Here is a 17,008-nt window from a genome sequence, read left to right on the forward strand (position 1 = left end):
CTGAAAGACACCTCCTTCTCAGGGTCTTTCACAGAATGACACATGCCCCACCCGGCATCACAGCCGTGGTCTAGCAAGGCACCAGTGTGGAAACTGAAGCCTCAAAACCTGAACAGGATGAGAAATGTGTAACTTTTGGAGAATGCTGGAGCCGACGTGATGTTTCAGAGCCAGCCTCTATTCTTAGAAGCGTGGTGAAAGTCATAATTTAAAAATAAGATCCAGTGCAGTGCTAGCAAAGAGTTATATTCATGGTATTCCTGTGAGTAAATCCTTCAACATGAATTGGCTTGACTTCAAGCTCAGAAGCACTCCACCAAAATAAGGCCCAGCTGTGAGGCATCCGTAGTACTGATCTGAATGGGAGAGAAGTACACATGGCACTTGCTACATCAGGTGCTCTCAATGGAGTGGGCGACCTCTTCCCTTCCTTCCCCCCGAAACTCATGCCTCGGAGTTTACTCAGTATTACAGGTGAAATTTGATGTATATATTCCCCCTTTTGAAGATCCCCTCAGGCACTTATGCAGCTGCTGTTCTGCTGTCTGGTGGGGACTAGATGCTGTGTTTGTACCATTCACAGTCATTTCTGGTTTGCATCTAGGTTACCTAATGCTGTGTTTTAACTCTGAATCTCTAGATGTCTTAACATACCCCCTTTTAGGGTCGTATTCAGGCTGGCTTTGAGCAGGGATGGCCACAGATCCATGCTGGTGGATTAGAGCCAGGATGAACTGTGTGGGGAGCATCTGATTCATAGTCATTTTACTGGGAGAAAAAACACAGAACTAGCTGTATTCAAATCCTGTTCATCTGCTGCTTCAGTACTGTTTGGATTTTGAGGTTTCCCTCCAAAACCTCATTCATTTTTTACAGCCACAACTGGATGTAGGGCATAATCCTTTCCCATTTGGGTCATGCAGAATTTTTCCAATAACTTTAACTGAAAGAAGCTGAGACCTTAAAGTTTCCTCTTGCACTTACTCAGGTCAATGTGAACTTTAGTTAGGATCGTGCCAATAAGTGAAACACTGGATCTCATAATAACATGTCTCTGGAGCTGATCTGGTGGGTTTACTCACCATGTAACCCTCACCCATGAATCCAGTCCCACCAGAGTGAACTGAAGCGCGTGTGTGAATTACACTGCTGACGGGCTGTTTTATCCTATGCAAAAGTGATCAGCAATCTGTGTCTCATGGCCTGGCCGTAAGGTCTGAGTCGTGCCTGTTAACTCCTGAGGCTTACACTGCCCAGTGATGTCAGCGGGAGTCTTGCATGAGTAAGCAAGCTATTCTTTCCTTTAGTGAAGTTATTTGATTGTTCTGTATAGTGCATTTAAACTGTAAAGGAGTTTTACACAAGCTGCTGCCAAAGCTGCACATCTCATTCTAAAGTTTAACACTACAGTTTTATGAGGGAAAGAGTTAGCTACATCTGAAAAACAGTCAGAAGATAAAAGAAGCCAGAAGTTGAAGAAGTCAAGAGGGTGTGTAATGAGCATTAATAATTCAGATAAAAGACAGAACAACCTAGTGAAGATTTCACATTTTATTGTTATTAAAAGTTCATTATGAAATTGGCACAACACATAAAAATAGATCTGTGGTGAATGATACATATTACTATTATTGCCCGGTCATTTTGTGCACACCCTCACTTTTTAAAATCAGAAGGTAATGAATATAAGATATTTCATCAACTGGCTGCGAAACCAGTGTTACTGCAGCAGAGAGAGGCTGTGCTTTCTGTTGACTCTATCAAATGGGTAATACAGACAGAAATAGTCCTCTATTCATACTTAAAAATAAACTCAGTTTTAGAGTATGCCCCAGCTGAAATAACTGGAGAGGGAGAGCTAGAAATACCCCTTTTCTTATGGACCTATTTCCATGAAAGTCAAAGGGATTTTTGCCATGGATTTTAAAAGCAGCAGGATATAGTTATTTGTTGACAGACAGATGGAGAGGCCTAGCAACAGAAGCTAGGGAGGACCTGTGGCAAAGTATGAGTTTATTATTTTGATCTTGCACATGCTGCTGAATCTCCTTGTTGTAGTAATTGTGTATGTTCATAACAGCAGTGATTGCTGGGAGGAGCTGGGAGGGTGTATCAAAGCCAGATAAAGCGTCTGCAGCTCATTTTTTCTCCCCGTTTGGGTTGGCCTTGGTTCTAACCCCACACATCATTCATTGCAAAGTGACTTTTACCTGTACGCTTTCTGATCTGCGTGAGAAGATCAGAACAATACCCACGATTACAAAAAAATCTCACCAGGCCACTAACTGTTCCTAGACTTGTGTAGCTTTTCTTCCTAACTTCTGTGCTTATCACAGTGAGCAGTTAGGGCTGCCCTCAGCCTGACTCTTATTCCTCATACTGTCATATCAATTCCAGGGGTGCTGGTACGTTGCTTAGAGCCGCCACTAACTGGCTCAGCAGAATTGCGGTTCTGCAGTTTTCTGCATGGCAAGGTCACTGTAACCAGCCTCAGCGCAGAAAGCAGTGCTGTAGATTTCTGTGGGGAGCACTTCTTGTGGATGGGAGGCAAGATGAGCCCCACATCAGATACACTGCTTGAATGTCTGCGGGGAAAAAAATACCTTAGTGGCATGGCTACTCCTAAATTTTCCTATTATTTATTTGGGAGCCTCTTTTAAAGAAGGCGAGTAGGAACATGAACCCATTCATGCCTTCTAAACTTGTAAGCAGCGCTGTTATTTTTGCTGTGTGTCCTGGTATGGGGTTGCAGAAGGTGGCAGCTAACAATGTGGCAAATGCCCATCCCTGGGAAACTGTCATGCAGCTCCACAGCCTGTGCCCTTGACTGGCTCTGAAATGCCCACTACCTCCTTCTGAACTCATGCTCCACTAGGACTACAGCACGTCATGTTACCCCAACCCTACTACCAAGCTTGAGAGCACGGTGGCTACTCTGTTCTTGTTTCCTCCACAGTGAATAGTTTTAAATCCTGGAAGATAAAAATCTCGGTGCTGCTCCCTTACATTAAAATCTCAGGGCTTCAGTCTCAGCCTCACAGCAGGAGAGTGACAGGGGTGGAAAGCTGGCACCGTGGAATGGTGAATCAGGCTCTCCCTTTGGTTTTCAGGCTGTTTACTCAAAACAGCCCTTGAGAAAGATGCTATGCCTCAAGCAGATGTCACATTCAACCGGTTTAGCAATATTACGCCTATTTCTTCTCAAGCTAGTCAAGTAGGGGAGGGAGAATATAATATATGTTAGTGCAAGTTCACATAGACAACATATGAATATTTAGTACAAAATGTTCTTTAAAGGTGGGGCAAACATTTCTAATTGTGACACAAAAAGAAGGTATTTTTTAACATTTTTAACAACTTGGCTGTGAAAAAGTGTTTATGTGAAATATGTTTAGACACAGACTACCTCACATGACACTGAAGTATTTCAAGGCTCTTTCTGAGTAGGCAATAACCTCATTTTTTTTAAAATTAAATCAGCTTTATCACAGCCAATTCCAAACATAACTAAATGATTTGGTTGTTGTTTTTTGGTTGTTTTTTTCCTCTTTGGAAAAAATAAAGCTATGCTAAGTCAGAGTGATTCCACTCCACATGGGTCTTACCCATTCAAGGCTTCTTTCATTTCAGAATGAATTCATCAGAGGAAACCACGGAAATATTCAGCTAATAAATTCTAGCATAAGATTTCAGAAGTTGGTTCACACACTCACTTAGTCCTGAAGAATTGCAGCTTCCAAGAAGCTCACAGACTACTTGTCCCTACTGAAAAACATTTTGAAAACCTGGCCCAATTTCGAAACAGTCTTATTTCAGGTCTAGTAGTGCTTATATCCAAAATGAATATCTGAATAATCCCTGAATTGTGGGGACCAAAAAATTCAGATATAAATTATGCAGCACAGTCTCCCATCTTAAACATTTGGATTTGGCTCAAAGTCCAACTGAACAGAAACATTTAAGGCCTCAGTTTTCTCTGACTTACACTGCACATGGAAGTGTTCAGCAGTTGCTTCTGAACATGATCAGCCGACGTAAGCCAAGCATGCGTGGAACAGCCCTTGGTTACACAGATATCATCCTTCTTTCGCCTGCCATAGCCTGGTACTGCCCAAGAGCAAAAGAAAAATAAAAAGGCTTCCAAACTGGCGTTAGACAGACAAATAGATTTGGAAGCCTTAACTGTAACTTTCTGCCCTTTCCTGAGCAATCAGCCAAACCACAACCCATCAGAAGTGGGTTCACAGCCCTTCTTGCCTCGAAGCCTGGCTCAGAAACCACAACAGGGCAGAATCAAGTGGTGGGCGCTGCGGTTGGTGGAGTTATGCAAAGGCAAAACCAGAATCAGGTTCAAAAAAGCATTTTCCCGAGACAGAAAACTACTGGAGCAGGAACAAATGGGAGTGCCCAGCGCAGCGGGTGGGAACAGAGGCAAGGCAGTATCACTGGGCCCTTGCTCCTGACGGAGACGCCACCGACACGGTGGTGCATCGAGTTCATCTCGGCATCCCTGGTGTAGGTACTGTGCTGTGCCGAGCCCGTGCAGGATAGCAGAAGTCTGAGGGCTGTGCTAACCTACCAGGAATCCCAAGCAGCTGAAAATTCAAGTCAGCCAAATTGCTTTTTCTGGGCTACAGTGAAGGCATGGAGGGGAAATCTCCACTGGTGCGCTGTCAGGGAGATCCCTTTTGGTTTTGTGCTACTGTAGGGTCATGGTGCTACTTACTCTCTCCAGCCTCCTACTTATGGCCCACTGGACTAGCAGGACAGCCTCGGGCAATGGCAGTGCATCAGCAAACCTGGCTTTACATTATCTAGTTGGAGAAAGTGCTAGGCAGGGAAGGTGCTAAATATCTCTCCAAACAGAATTCATATTCTGCCTGCATCTGCTTTGGAACCATAGAGCATTTCCAAGCTGGAGAAAAATTCAAACACCTCATGTAGAAGCACCTTTCCCTTGGATTTTTATTATCATCATCATTTTTAAGAATATATTTTGTTCCGAAACACTGTCAGCATTCTTTATACAATGGAAAATGACACAGTCATCATGTATCATGTAAAAGAGTAAAAACAGAGCCAGACAGGAACATTTCATATCAAGATTCAATCTGGAGTACAAATAGAATCTGATGTACAACTTAAAAGCCACACACCAGATAAAAAGATCATATGGAAAATAACAGGTTCTCTCTCAATTTGGAAAAAGGAGGAAAAGTCAGGGAATGTCAATGTTAAGGCTAAAACTTCCATTTTTAACTTGTATTTTAGAGGTGGCAGCCTGATTCTTAACTCTGCAGCAGCAGCAGCAACACCCCCCTGGCTTTACAAAGAGATTTGCACTTGCATGAAATAAGAATCAGGCTTCTATGCTCAGAGGACTCTGATTGACCTCAACAGGCTTTGGACTAGAGCCACAGTTGGAATTTCAGCTTGCAGTCTAAGGCTTCTTAACTACAGGCCAAATTAGCGCAAAATGAGGCTTTGCAACTGGCATTCTACCCTTAACTTTGGATATTCCAGTTCTGGTTGCTTTAAACCACAGCTTTATTGCAGGTTTAACATAGTTCTGTGTGTGAGATTCTTCTCTCTCTCTTTTTTTTTTTTTAAATACTGTGCTACAAAGGATGTTTTTGTATTCTGTATCTTAGAAAGTCCCTATATTACATGTTTTCAAAATTGCCTAAATATATGCTTATATCATAACTACTCAGAAAGACCTGCTACAGTCTGTTGTGAGCAGCCAAGGAAAAAAGTGTATTTAGTCCTAAAGAAGTCAAGAAAAGTGGCTGTGTTCATTTATAGTGTAGCGCAATGACTGTGTTTATACAGCTATACCTACTATTTAAAAAGCTACTTGAAAAGTTGTTATTATTCATGTGCAGTAGCTGATTTTCAAGCATTAATAACTTGGCTGTCTAGACAAGTTTTAATTGTCATATCAAAGGCCGAATACGTTCTCAAACAAGTGCAAAAAATCTCCCATCTCCCCTGGAAAGAGGCTGGTTCTCTTTCTGAACTAAGAGACTGCCAAATTTAACTTTTTCTCAGGTTATAAAAGCACAGTTAAACCTACAAATTTGCTGTTTAAGTTTTTAAAATGGATCGACTTTAACTCAAACCTATCCTGTGCAGCAAAGTTAGTAAGCCCTGAAAAACAGTTTCTAGTGAATATGCAGTTACCCCCACCCCCACCAACTACCATGTCCACATTTTCCCAGGGCCTAAAGGGCTCCATTAAAATGTAACTAAATGTTTGATAGGAAACATGATTTTTCAAGAATGATATGTAAAGTTTACCCAAAGAACCTAAGACATTTTGTACATTCAAAATGTTTACACTTTGCTGTTCTTAACCATCAGTAAGATTGTTCATTTTTACTAATAATACATACAATGAGTATAAATAAATAAACTACAGATAAGCTTTAAAAATTGTATTAACAATACATTGTGCAAAAACTCGTAACGATCTACATTCTATGCAAATACCCTGACTAAAATATACAGGCTGTGTCCTCACACCCTCATTCAGTTTTTGCACAGTCCTTGGGCCAAATCAGCGGCTGGGAGCAATGAGCAAAATTCCATTGCAAGCCATGGAGGTAATGCTGATTTACACCAGCGGAAGAGCTGGCCCCCAGGCGTGTGCAAAAATCCCATAGAAATCAGCGGGAATTGTGCTTGACTAAGGACTAGACAGTTTGATTGTACCCCGATAAAGTGAGTGGGAGTTTTGCCATTGATTTCCATGGAACCAGGCTCAGGCCCCGGGTAAGGACGTCAGCACGTGGCCCTATGTTGTGCTACACTACTCCACTTCAGTGCAGAAACAATATTTGCAAAAGAAAAACTTTTTTTTGTTGTCACTGCTGTTCAGTAACCAGTTTTAGCGCTGCATTTCAGAAATTGCCTTTCTGTGAGATTTGAAACAAGACTGCAAGTCTTTCTGAATCCATTCCAATATGATTATCCAGCACAGGTGGGCTATTTTGATCCAAGAAAAACGGCTCAATGTCTATTAACCAACAGTGTTCTTCATTAGGATAAACAACAGCCCGGTTCATCGGCACAGGAGTGAAGAACTGCATGCGGAAAAGGAACGGGGCAGCCTTCCTACCATAGCTGTGTCCAGAGCCGGCTGTCACTTCTCCCAACGGACGATGGCACCTGAGCCGGTTTGGAATCTGCAGTCCTAACAAGCTCAGCCAAGTTTTGTAAGCTGAAGATCTCCATTTATCTTTATCGTGTCAATTGCTGACAGTGTTTCAATACGGTGGTAAAAATCAAAGAGCTGATGTCCATCCACAAATATTCTAAAACGGGGATGCTCGCAAAGTATCTCAACCTGTAAAAAATAAAATTATGAAGTACGTTGTTCACAGTGTAACTGGGAAGTTATTTCACAGAATACAACGAGCATTCCATTGGCCTTTAAGTACTGTTAGTGCAGTTGCACATTTTGCTACTTATGTGCCACATAACGGCCAGGGCTGAGACCAGTTTGCCCCCATGACACCAGTTACACTATGATGGATCTGCTCTTACTTCACAGGGACGTTAATCCAATCTCACACTGTCGTGGCGGGAAGGACTCTGGAACCCAGTCCCACTGGCATCAGGGAGGTTTCGCCCCTTGGAATAATGCCAGAAACAGACTCAAACTGCTAATTACAGGGGAAGAAACTGTATCTCCAACCCAAGTCTTGCATTCCTTGCTACAGAATTTTTTTTGCTGCAGAATGAGGGGGCAGTTCCCTCTGCAATGCTTTCCACGCTTCCATTAATTTACTGGAAGGGAGCGAACACGAGAGGAGGGATAGGTTTGCCCTCCCCTCCCACACATACTCACAGAGCTGCTGCAAAACTAGAAAGCCTTCACTATTGTGGCTGCAGACAGCCCAGGACTCCTTGTTGGACTAGACTCCATACCGGGGCTGCAGCGAGGGAAACGCGGTGCAGGATGGCTTGAATTCAGCTAGACAGGTCGCATGAGGCACAAACAGGATCAGGGAGGGACACAGCTCATCCCTCCTCCTTAAAGCCCTGCAGAAATGCTCTGGAAGAGCAACAAAGCCTGGAGCTGAACAAGCTTGGACAGGTTGGGAGATTCCTGATGTTAGGGGTGGCTGGAGAGGGTGCCCTGTAGTTAAGCTTCGCTGGAGCTGCCCCGGCAGGAAGCAGGGATATGAGGGCACAGAACGCGTGCTTTTCGTACAGGCCCTTGGAGACCTCCAGGTCCGGACAGGCTAAGAAGAAAATCTGCAGGGAAGCCGCATGTAAATCCTGGGTCATTTCAAGAGGCTGGTAGTCTGGAGTGAAGTGCTGCTTCCAGACACTTGACTCTGCTGCTATTACAGCGTATAAAAATGGGAACGGGGCCAGTGACAAACTGACTGAGCCAAAGCTCAACTGACTTAGGGCACGTTGCACTGGGAGAAGTGGCAGCAGACAGTCCAGGAGAGCTTAAGCTCCTGGGGACCTGGTAGCGCACCACGTAACAGGGAAGCACCCATGCTGCCGCGTAGCTCCTGTGTCACTGCAGCAGGTGCATCCAGCCTTAGGCCTTGTTATGTAAAAGATATGGTTAGCCTCAGCACTGCTTACGATCCATTTTTTCAGATCACCCTGGGCCACACCAGGACGATAATTGGACTGGATCACAAGTAATTGGCAAGAACCCTTAATAGTCTAGTTTACTCCCTGAGAGGGAGACCATCAAAGGTACAAAGTCAATTGGGAGCCTGAATTCCATTTGTGCATTTGGGAAAAAAGGAGGGGAAAAAAAAACCAAAAAAAGAACAACTCCCTTTCTACAGCATCTCATGCCAAACGTGCAGTATTGCTGTCCTCTAACATCAACTGTCATTAGTGGGAGACCCACAAAACATGCTCTGGGTAATTTGTCTGGCTTGTCTGAGGGCCCAGCCACCACCCACTGCAGCAGGTAGTATAACCCTCTCAGCCAGAGCAGGACCAAGCCTCCAAGCCCTTTCAAGTGCATTTCCCACATGCACCAAAGGGTGTTGCCGGTTCTGATGGGAGAGTTTGCAGAAGCAAGTAGAGCGCAACCAATTTGCAGCAAACCCAGTCACAAACACCCTCTCAAAGCCCAAGCATCTGGGGAGACGGTGAGCTTTTGGGGTTGGGGGAGATTATCTTGGGGGCAAGAAGGATTAAGAGAGTTTGGCAGCTGGTCAGAGCATTGGCATTTAGCAGAGGGGCCAGCGAGGTTTCATAAGAGGGGTGGGGAGGAGGAGGAGGGTTTTTCTGGGTCAGCCGATGGAGAAGGCATGCAGCCTTTTTTTCTCAACGTTGTGAAGCCGCTGAGAGAGAAGCGGCCCTCTGCAGCTGCATACTTTGTTAGTCCTGATTTGCAAAGACATCTTCACGTAACCATAAACACTACACATGGGAATCTGCTTCTAGGTCAATCCAGTCCATCCCTTGCACCACAGCATTTCCACGTACACCATTTTCAAGTGACTACAGACTTAAATTTGACAGGAGATCTAATCCCAGGGTTCAGAAAAGAATACCACTATTGCTTAGCTGTTTAATCTGCTAACACGAAGGGCTACGGTCAACCTCAGCCTAACATCCCTGGAGACAAAGGATGAACAAGATCCTTATTAGCTGCACTAAATTGCAAACACTATGTCCATTAAAAAAACCATCAAAACATACGGCAGTCCCAGAGTATTTACGTTCTCCAGTAATAACCTGTAATGCACTAATAACATAGAGGTACTTTTTAATTTATAGCTATAAAAATAAGCTCAGGAAATGCACTTCATCACACCGTATTACAACCTCCGACTTGTCATAGCACCCCGGTGAGGTGTTCACAGCCCCATCTGAACTGCCTGCAGTTGCACGCCGCAGCGGGATCTCCGTGCAACTTCTGATCGATACAAACAATCCGGCAACCGGTGTCTCAACCGGAGAAGTGTGGGCTATGCTGTGATTTCATGAGAGGCAAGTCAGGTTCTGCTGCGACTCTGATCATATTACACTTCATCAGACACGGAGCATGCCTCTGTCATCCTGGTACTCACCCTAAAAGGCTGGTCCGGTATAAACGGAAAGTAAGGAATAGATGATTGCTCTTCCCCCCATTCTCCGGCTACACAAGAGTTTCTGACAAACTGTCTGTCTGTAAACACGGCTTTCAGTTCAATAGCTACATCTGCAGGAGGATCTTCCGACTCCCCGCAAGTTAGACTGATGCCAAAGCTGCAACACAAACAGAACGGCTCTCAATCAGCCAGAAACAAGCAAATAAGCCCCAAATGCCGCCAGTCTCATTTCTCAGCTTATTAAAGCCATTGATGGTATAGCGGCACGGGGGGGTGATAGCTCAGCTCGTTCCAGGAATGCTCCGAAAGCTCAGCAGGGACAAGAACATGGTTATAGCATATATATATATGTGTGTGTGCATGTGTGTTGTGCATATATGTGTATATATACGTATATATATATGCTCTATATGCTCCTTTACTCCCAAGTGAAATGTTGGGAAACAGGATCCCTTAAAGAAATGCCCCCTCTATGGGTCAAAGGAGAAATCAGCATGCTATATTTAAAATGATAAAAATAATCCCTCTCCAGAAAGGAGGGATCCATGTGTATGCGTGTTTGTGTGTGTGCGCGCGTGTGGCCTCCCCCCCTCGCCCCCTCCCCGGGCCCAGCGCCCCCGGGGCGGGCAGCCCTGCCCGGGTGTTACCTCTCGGGGTTGAGGTCCACTATGCCCATAACTAAGATCTTCTTTCCCGGCCTCATTCCTCCTTTGATGTGCCCACAGAAGGGGACGATCTGGAAAGGACAGGGGGGAGGGTGGCGAGGGTCACTCGGCATCACCAGCGGCCGCCGTTGTGCAGCCGGGGGGGGGGGGGGTAAAGGGGTTAAAAAAAATATAAATAAACCCCCAAAAATCCCAAATAAAGGTGATTTACCAGGCGAGGGAAGTACACATCAGTTTGCACCGGGGATCCCAGGGAGTTGTTTAAATGCCCGTCCTCTATTTTCTGCAGGTAAAAAGGAGAGCGCTGAGGCAGGGGCAGGCGGAGCCCCTCCCGGCCCCCCCCGCAAGTGCCCGTCGTGGGGGGCCTGCCCTGCCCTGCCCGCCCCCCCCCAGCCCCGTCCCGGAGCCCCGGGGAGGGGGCAAAGCGGCACTCACCAGCGCGTCCCGCTCAGCTACGGTCCCCGCCATCTTGTGGAAGCGGCGGCGGCGGCGCTGGGGACGGGGCGGAGGGGGACCGGCGGGGGCGGGGGAGAGGGAGGGAGGAAAGGGGGGCTGTGTGGCGGCCCCGGTGGCTGAGGGGCAGCGGTGGAGCCGGAGCGCGAGCGGCGCCGGTGCAGAAGTAGGAAGGCGAGGAGGAGGAGTAGGAGGAGGAAGAGGAGGAGGAGGAGGAGGAGGAGGGGAGGTGGCTGGCTGGCTGGCTGGCTGGCTGGCTGGCTCTGCCTCGCCCGGCGGGGAGCCCAGCCCCTGGCCCGGGGGGGAGCCGGGCAGGGCGGGGGCTGCTGCCGCTTCCTCCGCTCTGCAGCCTGCCCCGCGGCGGGGCCCGGCTGGAAGGGCCGCGGTGTCCGGTCCTGAGCGGGGAGACCCCGGGCCCGGCGGGCCTGGCCGCTCTCGGGCCGCGGCCCCGCTGAGTGGAGGCGGCTGGAGCAGGGGAGGGGGTGGCGGTGGTGGGCGCTGGCAGGGCCTGGCCGGCCTCCGGGCTGGCGGGGGCCCGGGCCTCCTCACCTGGGGCCTGCAGGTGATGATTGCTTGGAGAGGGGCTGAAGAGCGGCCACAAGAGCCCCGCGCCCCTTATTTCAGGGAGCACCTTTATTTCTGAGCTTGGACACCCCGGCGAAGAGGCCGAGCCGGGCGTCTTGGGTAACTCCCCTTCTCCAGAGGTGGAGAGATGGCTTCCCCCCCCCCCCCCCCCCAAATGAACCGTCACCCCGCTGCCCTCCGTGCCGGCATGCCCTGCCCCACAGCGTGGACCCTCGGGGGGTCGAGTCCCCGAGCGGCTGCTTTGGTGGGGCACATCTCCCGCCGGAGGGTGGCACGGCCTGCCGCAGCAGGTGGCTGCTGAGCGTGCTGCTGGGCAAATTGCAGCCTCTCGGCCAAGTCAGGCAGCAGCTCCTTTGAAATCCTCCCCGCCAACCTCCTAATGAGACACGGTAATTGCATAAGTCGGTCGGCTGTCGATTGCTCGTTACAGAGCGGGAGCTCTTATTTACATGCAGTGTCCGTAGTTATGCAACGTGGCGATGTCTGTGGGTGTCCCGCTCTGCTGAGAGCACGGCCAAGCTCTGACCGAGGCCGCCAGCCCTGCTCACGGCTGCCATGCAATGCCAGGAATCCCTCGCCTTTACCACAGCAAGAGTGACTTGTCCCGGCAAGCATGCTGTAATGATCCTGTTGATGAGTTTAGGGTCCTGGGGGGGGCGGAATTGAGGAATGCTTTCTTCTCACTTCCTCACTACTGGGATTTGGTAGCGTGAACATCTCTTTAGCAATGTGACACAGCGACTGGGCTTGGCCTGCTTTTTGCACGACCTTGCACGGGTCACTTGGCTTTTCGTGCCTCTTACCTGCACATTGGGCTGGGTTGGTGAATGTCGCTGTCCTTCCTTCTCTGAGGCACTGTGAGGATTAATTACTCACGTTGAGTAAAGTGGAGTGGAAGAAGCTAAGTCACCACAGTATTTAGGGTTTCAGTGTGACGGTGCGTGTCCATTGGGAAACGCTTGCAATCGGTAGGTGATGCCATTTGAGAAATCAAGAGCTACTGAAAGTAAGTAGAGATTGTGCAAGTGTTTAGACGCTTGGTTACTTTTTCAGTAGTGCCCACTAATTTGGGGATGTTTTCATCTCTGGATGCCCTGCTGGAAACGGCTCATAGAAGCTTATGTTTGTGCATACAGCTCTGCTGGAAGTCACGTACTGAAGTCATGACTTCTTCACTTGAACCAGCACAGCTGGATACGAAGGCAGCGGGCATCCCTGTGGCCCAGGTCTCGCCATGGGAAAACCACTGGACTGTTTTCTTCATGCCAAAACATTGGGTGTCAGCCGTCACCACGTGGAAAAGCACCTTCCTCAAATACTGCCAGGAGACTGAATTCATAAACCGTGCAGTAACATGAAACCACCGCACATTAGAAACAGTTGGCTTTTGAGTGGTGAGTTGAGCGCGTTCACAAGTTCACCACAAACTGGAACTGGAGTTAGCTTGATGGTTTTGTCAGCTCCCGTGTGGTGCTCACCTCACCAATGCCGATGCCAGCTGCATTATGCTTTTTTTTCTGTTGGCCTAAGACAGAACAGAAATCGCCCTAAGCTTTTTATTTTTATTTTGCGGTACAGTGTTACATGATGCCCAAAGAGCTCTTTTCAGAACACCTCGTCTTTTCTTCTGCTGTACAGGGAGCCACTTTATTGGATAAGATTAAATTTATTGGACATAAAATCAGGCCAGCCAGTTGTTTGTGCCAAAGCAAGAATTCTTGTGAGGAGAGAGGTCATCATTATGTCTTTGTTTTGTAGCTGGTTTTAATTGAACTTTTTCATTTCAAAATAATTAAATAGCAAGACTTGGCCATTTGGCTAGCTGCTTTGACTTATGTTTGTCTTTTTGGCATGTTTTCCGAAAACTAGCACAAATGCAACATTTGTTTTGTTGGCCATGGAAAGATTGACTGGAACAACCTGCAGTATGAAGTTATGATGCAGGAGGACATTCCCGTGTTTTCAAGGCACTGGTGGTCTGTGCCTTTCTGTTTCTGTGCCACGTTTTCCTCTCACCCCATAACAGCCCAGGAGGACATTGAGAATCCTGTTTGCACCACAAACGAGGTGAGGCAGCCAGAGCAGGAGCTTTGCCTCTGTGTGCCGCTGTCCTGCCTGTGTGGTGGCTGCTCCTGTGGTTTCTCCTAGGGAGGCATTCTCCGGCAGAAGAGGACTACCTACTTCTGCACTGCCCAGCGATCTGTGGAGCAGGGTTGCGTTTCTGGGCAGCACTGTGCCTCCCACCCACAGAGGAGCTTCCTCGAGACCCAGCTTCCCAGCAGGTTCCCCTCTGCAAAGGGCTGCAGGGTGAGTCCTGCCATCTAAGGTCCTGCACTTGTTCTTCTGAAAAAGGGAGAAGTCTGAGCCAAATCTGTTCCCTCACCCATGCAGTCCTTGTTAAAATCATCTGCATAAAATGGGCCCTGTTCAGTATGTGTACCAGCCTTCTCGACAGGGAAGCTCTTGAGGTTTCGTGCTTGAGGGCCTGAACTTGCAGACCTCGTGGTAGTAGCTGGAGCAACATGATAAATATTTGTGCTCCACTGAAATAATGCTGAGGTACAAGTTACTGAACTTGACTGCTTGACCAAGTACAAAAACCCTTGTGGATAGGTATTGTCTTCCATTCCTGGGTTTGTACAGCCCTTTGCTCAGTGGGAGCCTGGGACTCTTGAAATACTGAGAATTGTGTAAAGATTAAAAAGAAGTGGCATGGTGTGAACACCGTTTGGGAACAGTTAATGACATGCCGAGCCCAGCCACCAAAGCCATTGCCGAGAACTGGCAAACCCAGAACTTCATCTTAATCCCAGCACCTTGTATCTTGCAGCCACTCCCTTTGATGATTTAAAAAGGTGTATCTAATTCTTAGCCGGCCTTCACTGGAAAGGAATGCAGCACGATCGCAATTTTGGTGTGGTATAATTACCCTGCCTTTCTTGCCCCATTACCACTGACATTGCTCTCCTCACGCCTGGATTTATAGGCTGACTTGTACAACCTCTCTGGTTTGTTTTGCCTTTTTAATGATGTTGGTGAGAAGATGGGAGGTGTTTGCTGGTTTCATGGAAGCTGCCTTTGGTTTCTGGGTGGCAAGGCACCGAAGTCCTGGTTTTTGTAAGACTTGGAAAAAGCTGAGTAATACAATAAAGGAGAAAGTCTGGGAATAAGTTTGATTCAGTGGTTGGAGCCAAATGTGTAATAGTTCAGAGGAATTCCACAGTAGTAAAACTGCAGTGCTGATAAACAATTATTTGGGTTGGTTGGGTTTTTTTGACCTTTGTAGCTTTGCCACTGCAAATCCTTAGGCAGAGGTCTGGGAGACCAAACCCAACCTTGCATAAATTTGCCCTGGGCGGGTGCCCAAGGCAGGGCTTGGGAGAGGTGTCGCAAGGGGCTGGAGAGCAGAGTGGGAGATGTGGTACTTGCCCTCTTGCTGTGTGGCTTCAAAGCGTCCTGAGGATGGATTCCCCTGGCACTGCGTACCAAGTCTAAAGCGTGGGGTGCCATGTACCTGTGGAAATGTTCATCAGCCTGCCTTCCCACGCTCACCCGTGGGAAAAACAAGTGACATTTATCAGTACGGACAGTGCGGGGAGGGTGTTTAGCACACCTGTGCGCTTTCACAGCCTAGCGCTGTCACATTTTCATGGACGGAGGAGGGAATCCAGGGCCAGGAGCAGCACCCCCCTCTTGACATTTATTTCACGTGGCTTTCTTGCTTCTTGTTGCCCTCTGAATTATTCTGGTCTGAGTCTTGCCCTTAGGGGTTCAAGCTCTGGCTGTGCATGAATCCAGTGGAGAAGTCAGTTTTCTGGGGCTCTCAGTAACAGAGATTGTGTAAACTGGTGCTTAAGGAGATGGTCCTGATGAGTGAGTCATTTGGTTGCACACAGAACTGCTGCACGTCTGGTGCAGAGCACGTGCGTATCAGAAATATTTGTCTTGCAGATTGTTTACTGGAGTCTGTACCAGGAACCAAGGGCAGGTACATAAAGGCATATCAGATTAGGCATTACTTGCTGGTTGAAGGCTGTTCCTGTTCAGGATCTTTCAGCGCTTCCAGTTCTTTCTACAGAGAATCGATGTCCAAATGCATCAGAGGCTGGTCTTTCCTGCTGTGTCTTATTTGGGACTTCTTTGGTATTATCATATCTCAACAATTTTATCGTGACTCTCATAATGTTGGTTCTTTTGTCTTTCAGTTTCAGTCTTGAGTTCCTTTTCATTTCACGAATACCTGGCTTTTATTTTATTCAAGCTTTTTTTTTTTTTTTTTTAAAGAGGCAGTGTCTAGCAATTTGAGAATTTGGCTACTTTCCTAACAACTGAAATCTAGTGGCAAATAAAAGGACCGTTGTATACATATATTTAAAAATCTTGTGATTTTCAGTCCAACCTCATGATTTTAAAGGTGGAGATTCATGACCATAATGCATCATGCCTGCATCACATCTACCAGAGGATGTGGAAGAAGACTGCTAAAGGTCTTTTACCCATAAGTATTAGCATGTCAAAAGGTCTTCTTTCTATGTACATTTTAAAATATTAGTGACTGCTGTTTATCCCCTTTCTCCCTGTCCCCTAAGAAAAGGTGACCTTTGCATTTCAGAAACAGAAAAGATGCACTTGTAATCCTCATCGCAGTGGCCCAGGGAGACCTGCAGACATGGAGTGGGACTGACCGCGAATGCCCCAGGCACGGGCATGGGGAATCCAGGGAAAGCCATACACACCCCTGATGGAGGCACAATGGCTTAGTGACCTCCTTGCTAAGCAGGTGGCAACACCACATTGCGGCTGATCGGAAACCCCGGCCACTGCATCCCCACTAAACTGCTGACAGAGAAGTGAAGACCATACCTGCTGAGCACCGTAAGGCAGGACCAAGCACAGGACAAGGCAGTGAAAACAGCTGTGATGTCCAGTTCCCAATGGCCACAAGAACTCACCAGTCAGTCACATTTTTAGGGAATTCTTTTTCACCCTCTTAAAACTCTCTTGAACTTCGCTGGACTATGGCAGCATTTGAGGCTGGTCTAGGTTCTGCCATTGCACCTGGGGCATGAGGGTCCTAGCACTTGGAGCCTTGAGACATTGCGAGGCCCTGGAGAGCTGGGGGAAAGGCCGGAGCAAAGAAGAGCTGCCCTCAGTGCAAGAGGCTCTGGCAGGATCAGGTGGCTGCGGAGGAGCTTAGAGAACACTGAAGCCAAGTGGAGATGCCCA

The 17,008-nt window shown here is 47.4% G+C and overlaps 1 protein-coding gene and 1 long non-coding RNA gene across 2 annotated transcripts in view; one reads left to right on the plus strand and one right to left on the minus strand.

Annotated features, from left to right (window-relative positions):
- LOC127014918 (uncharacterized) overlaps positions 1–7,378 on the plus strand; it is a 25,473-nt gene extending 18,095 nt beyond the window's left edge. The window contains exon 3 of the long non-coding RNA XR_007766244.1: positions 7,046–7,378. This is a non-coding gene — a long non-coding RNA (uncharacterized LOC127014918). The remainder of the gene's footprint in view (positions 1–7,045) is intronic.
- LGALSL (galectin like) lies at positions 6,423–11,242 on the minus strand. The gene is made up of 5 exons (XM_050894567.1): positions 11,180–11,242; positions 10,956–11,027; positions 10,727–10,815; positions 10,059–10,236; positions 6,423–7,348 (listed from the first exon to the last, which is right to left on the minus strand). Exons 1-5 carry the CDS (start codon positions 11,210–11,212, stop codon positions 7,205–7,207), a joined length of 516 nt encoding a protein of 171 aa, XP_050750524.1. The 5' UTR covers positions 11,213–11,242; the 3' UTR covers positions 6,423–7,204.
- Positions 11,243–17,008: the final 5,766 nt, after the last annotated feature.

This window comes from Gymnogyps californianus, chromosome 3 (genome assembly GCF_018139145.2).
Source record: "Gymnogyps californianus isolate 813 chromosome 3, ASM1813914v2, whole genome shotgun sequence".
Taxonomy (NCBI): Eukaryota; Metazoa; Chordata; class Aves; order Accipitriformes; family Cathartidae; genus Gymnogyps; species Gymnogyps californianus.

Coding starts and splice junctions, on each gene's coding strand:
- LGALSL (XM_050894567.1), bottom strand. CDS start 11,212: ATGGCGGGGACCGTAGCTGAGCGGGACGCGCTG. Junction 11,028..11,179: donor TAGCTGAGCGGGACGCGCTG/GTGAGTGCCGCT, acceptor TTTTACCTGCAG/AAAATAGAGGACGGGCATTT. Junction 10,816..10,955: donor ATGTGTACTTCCCTCGCCTG/GTAAATCACCTT, acceptor TGTCCTTTCCAG/ATCGTCCCCTTCTGTGGGCA.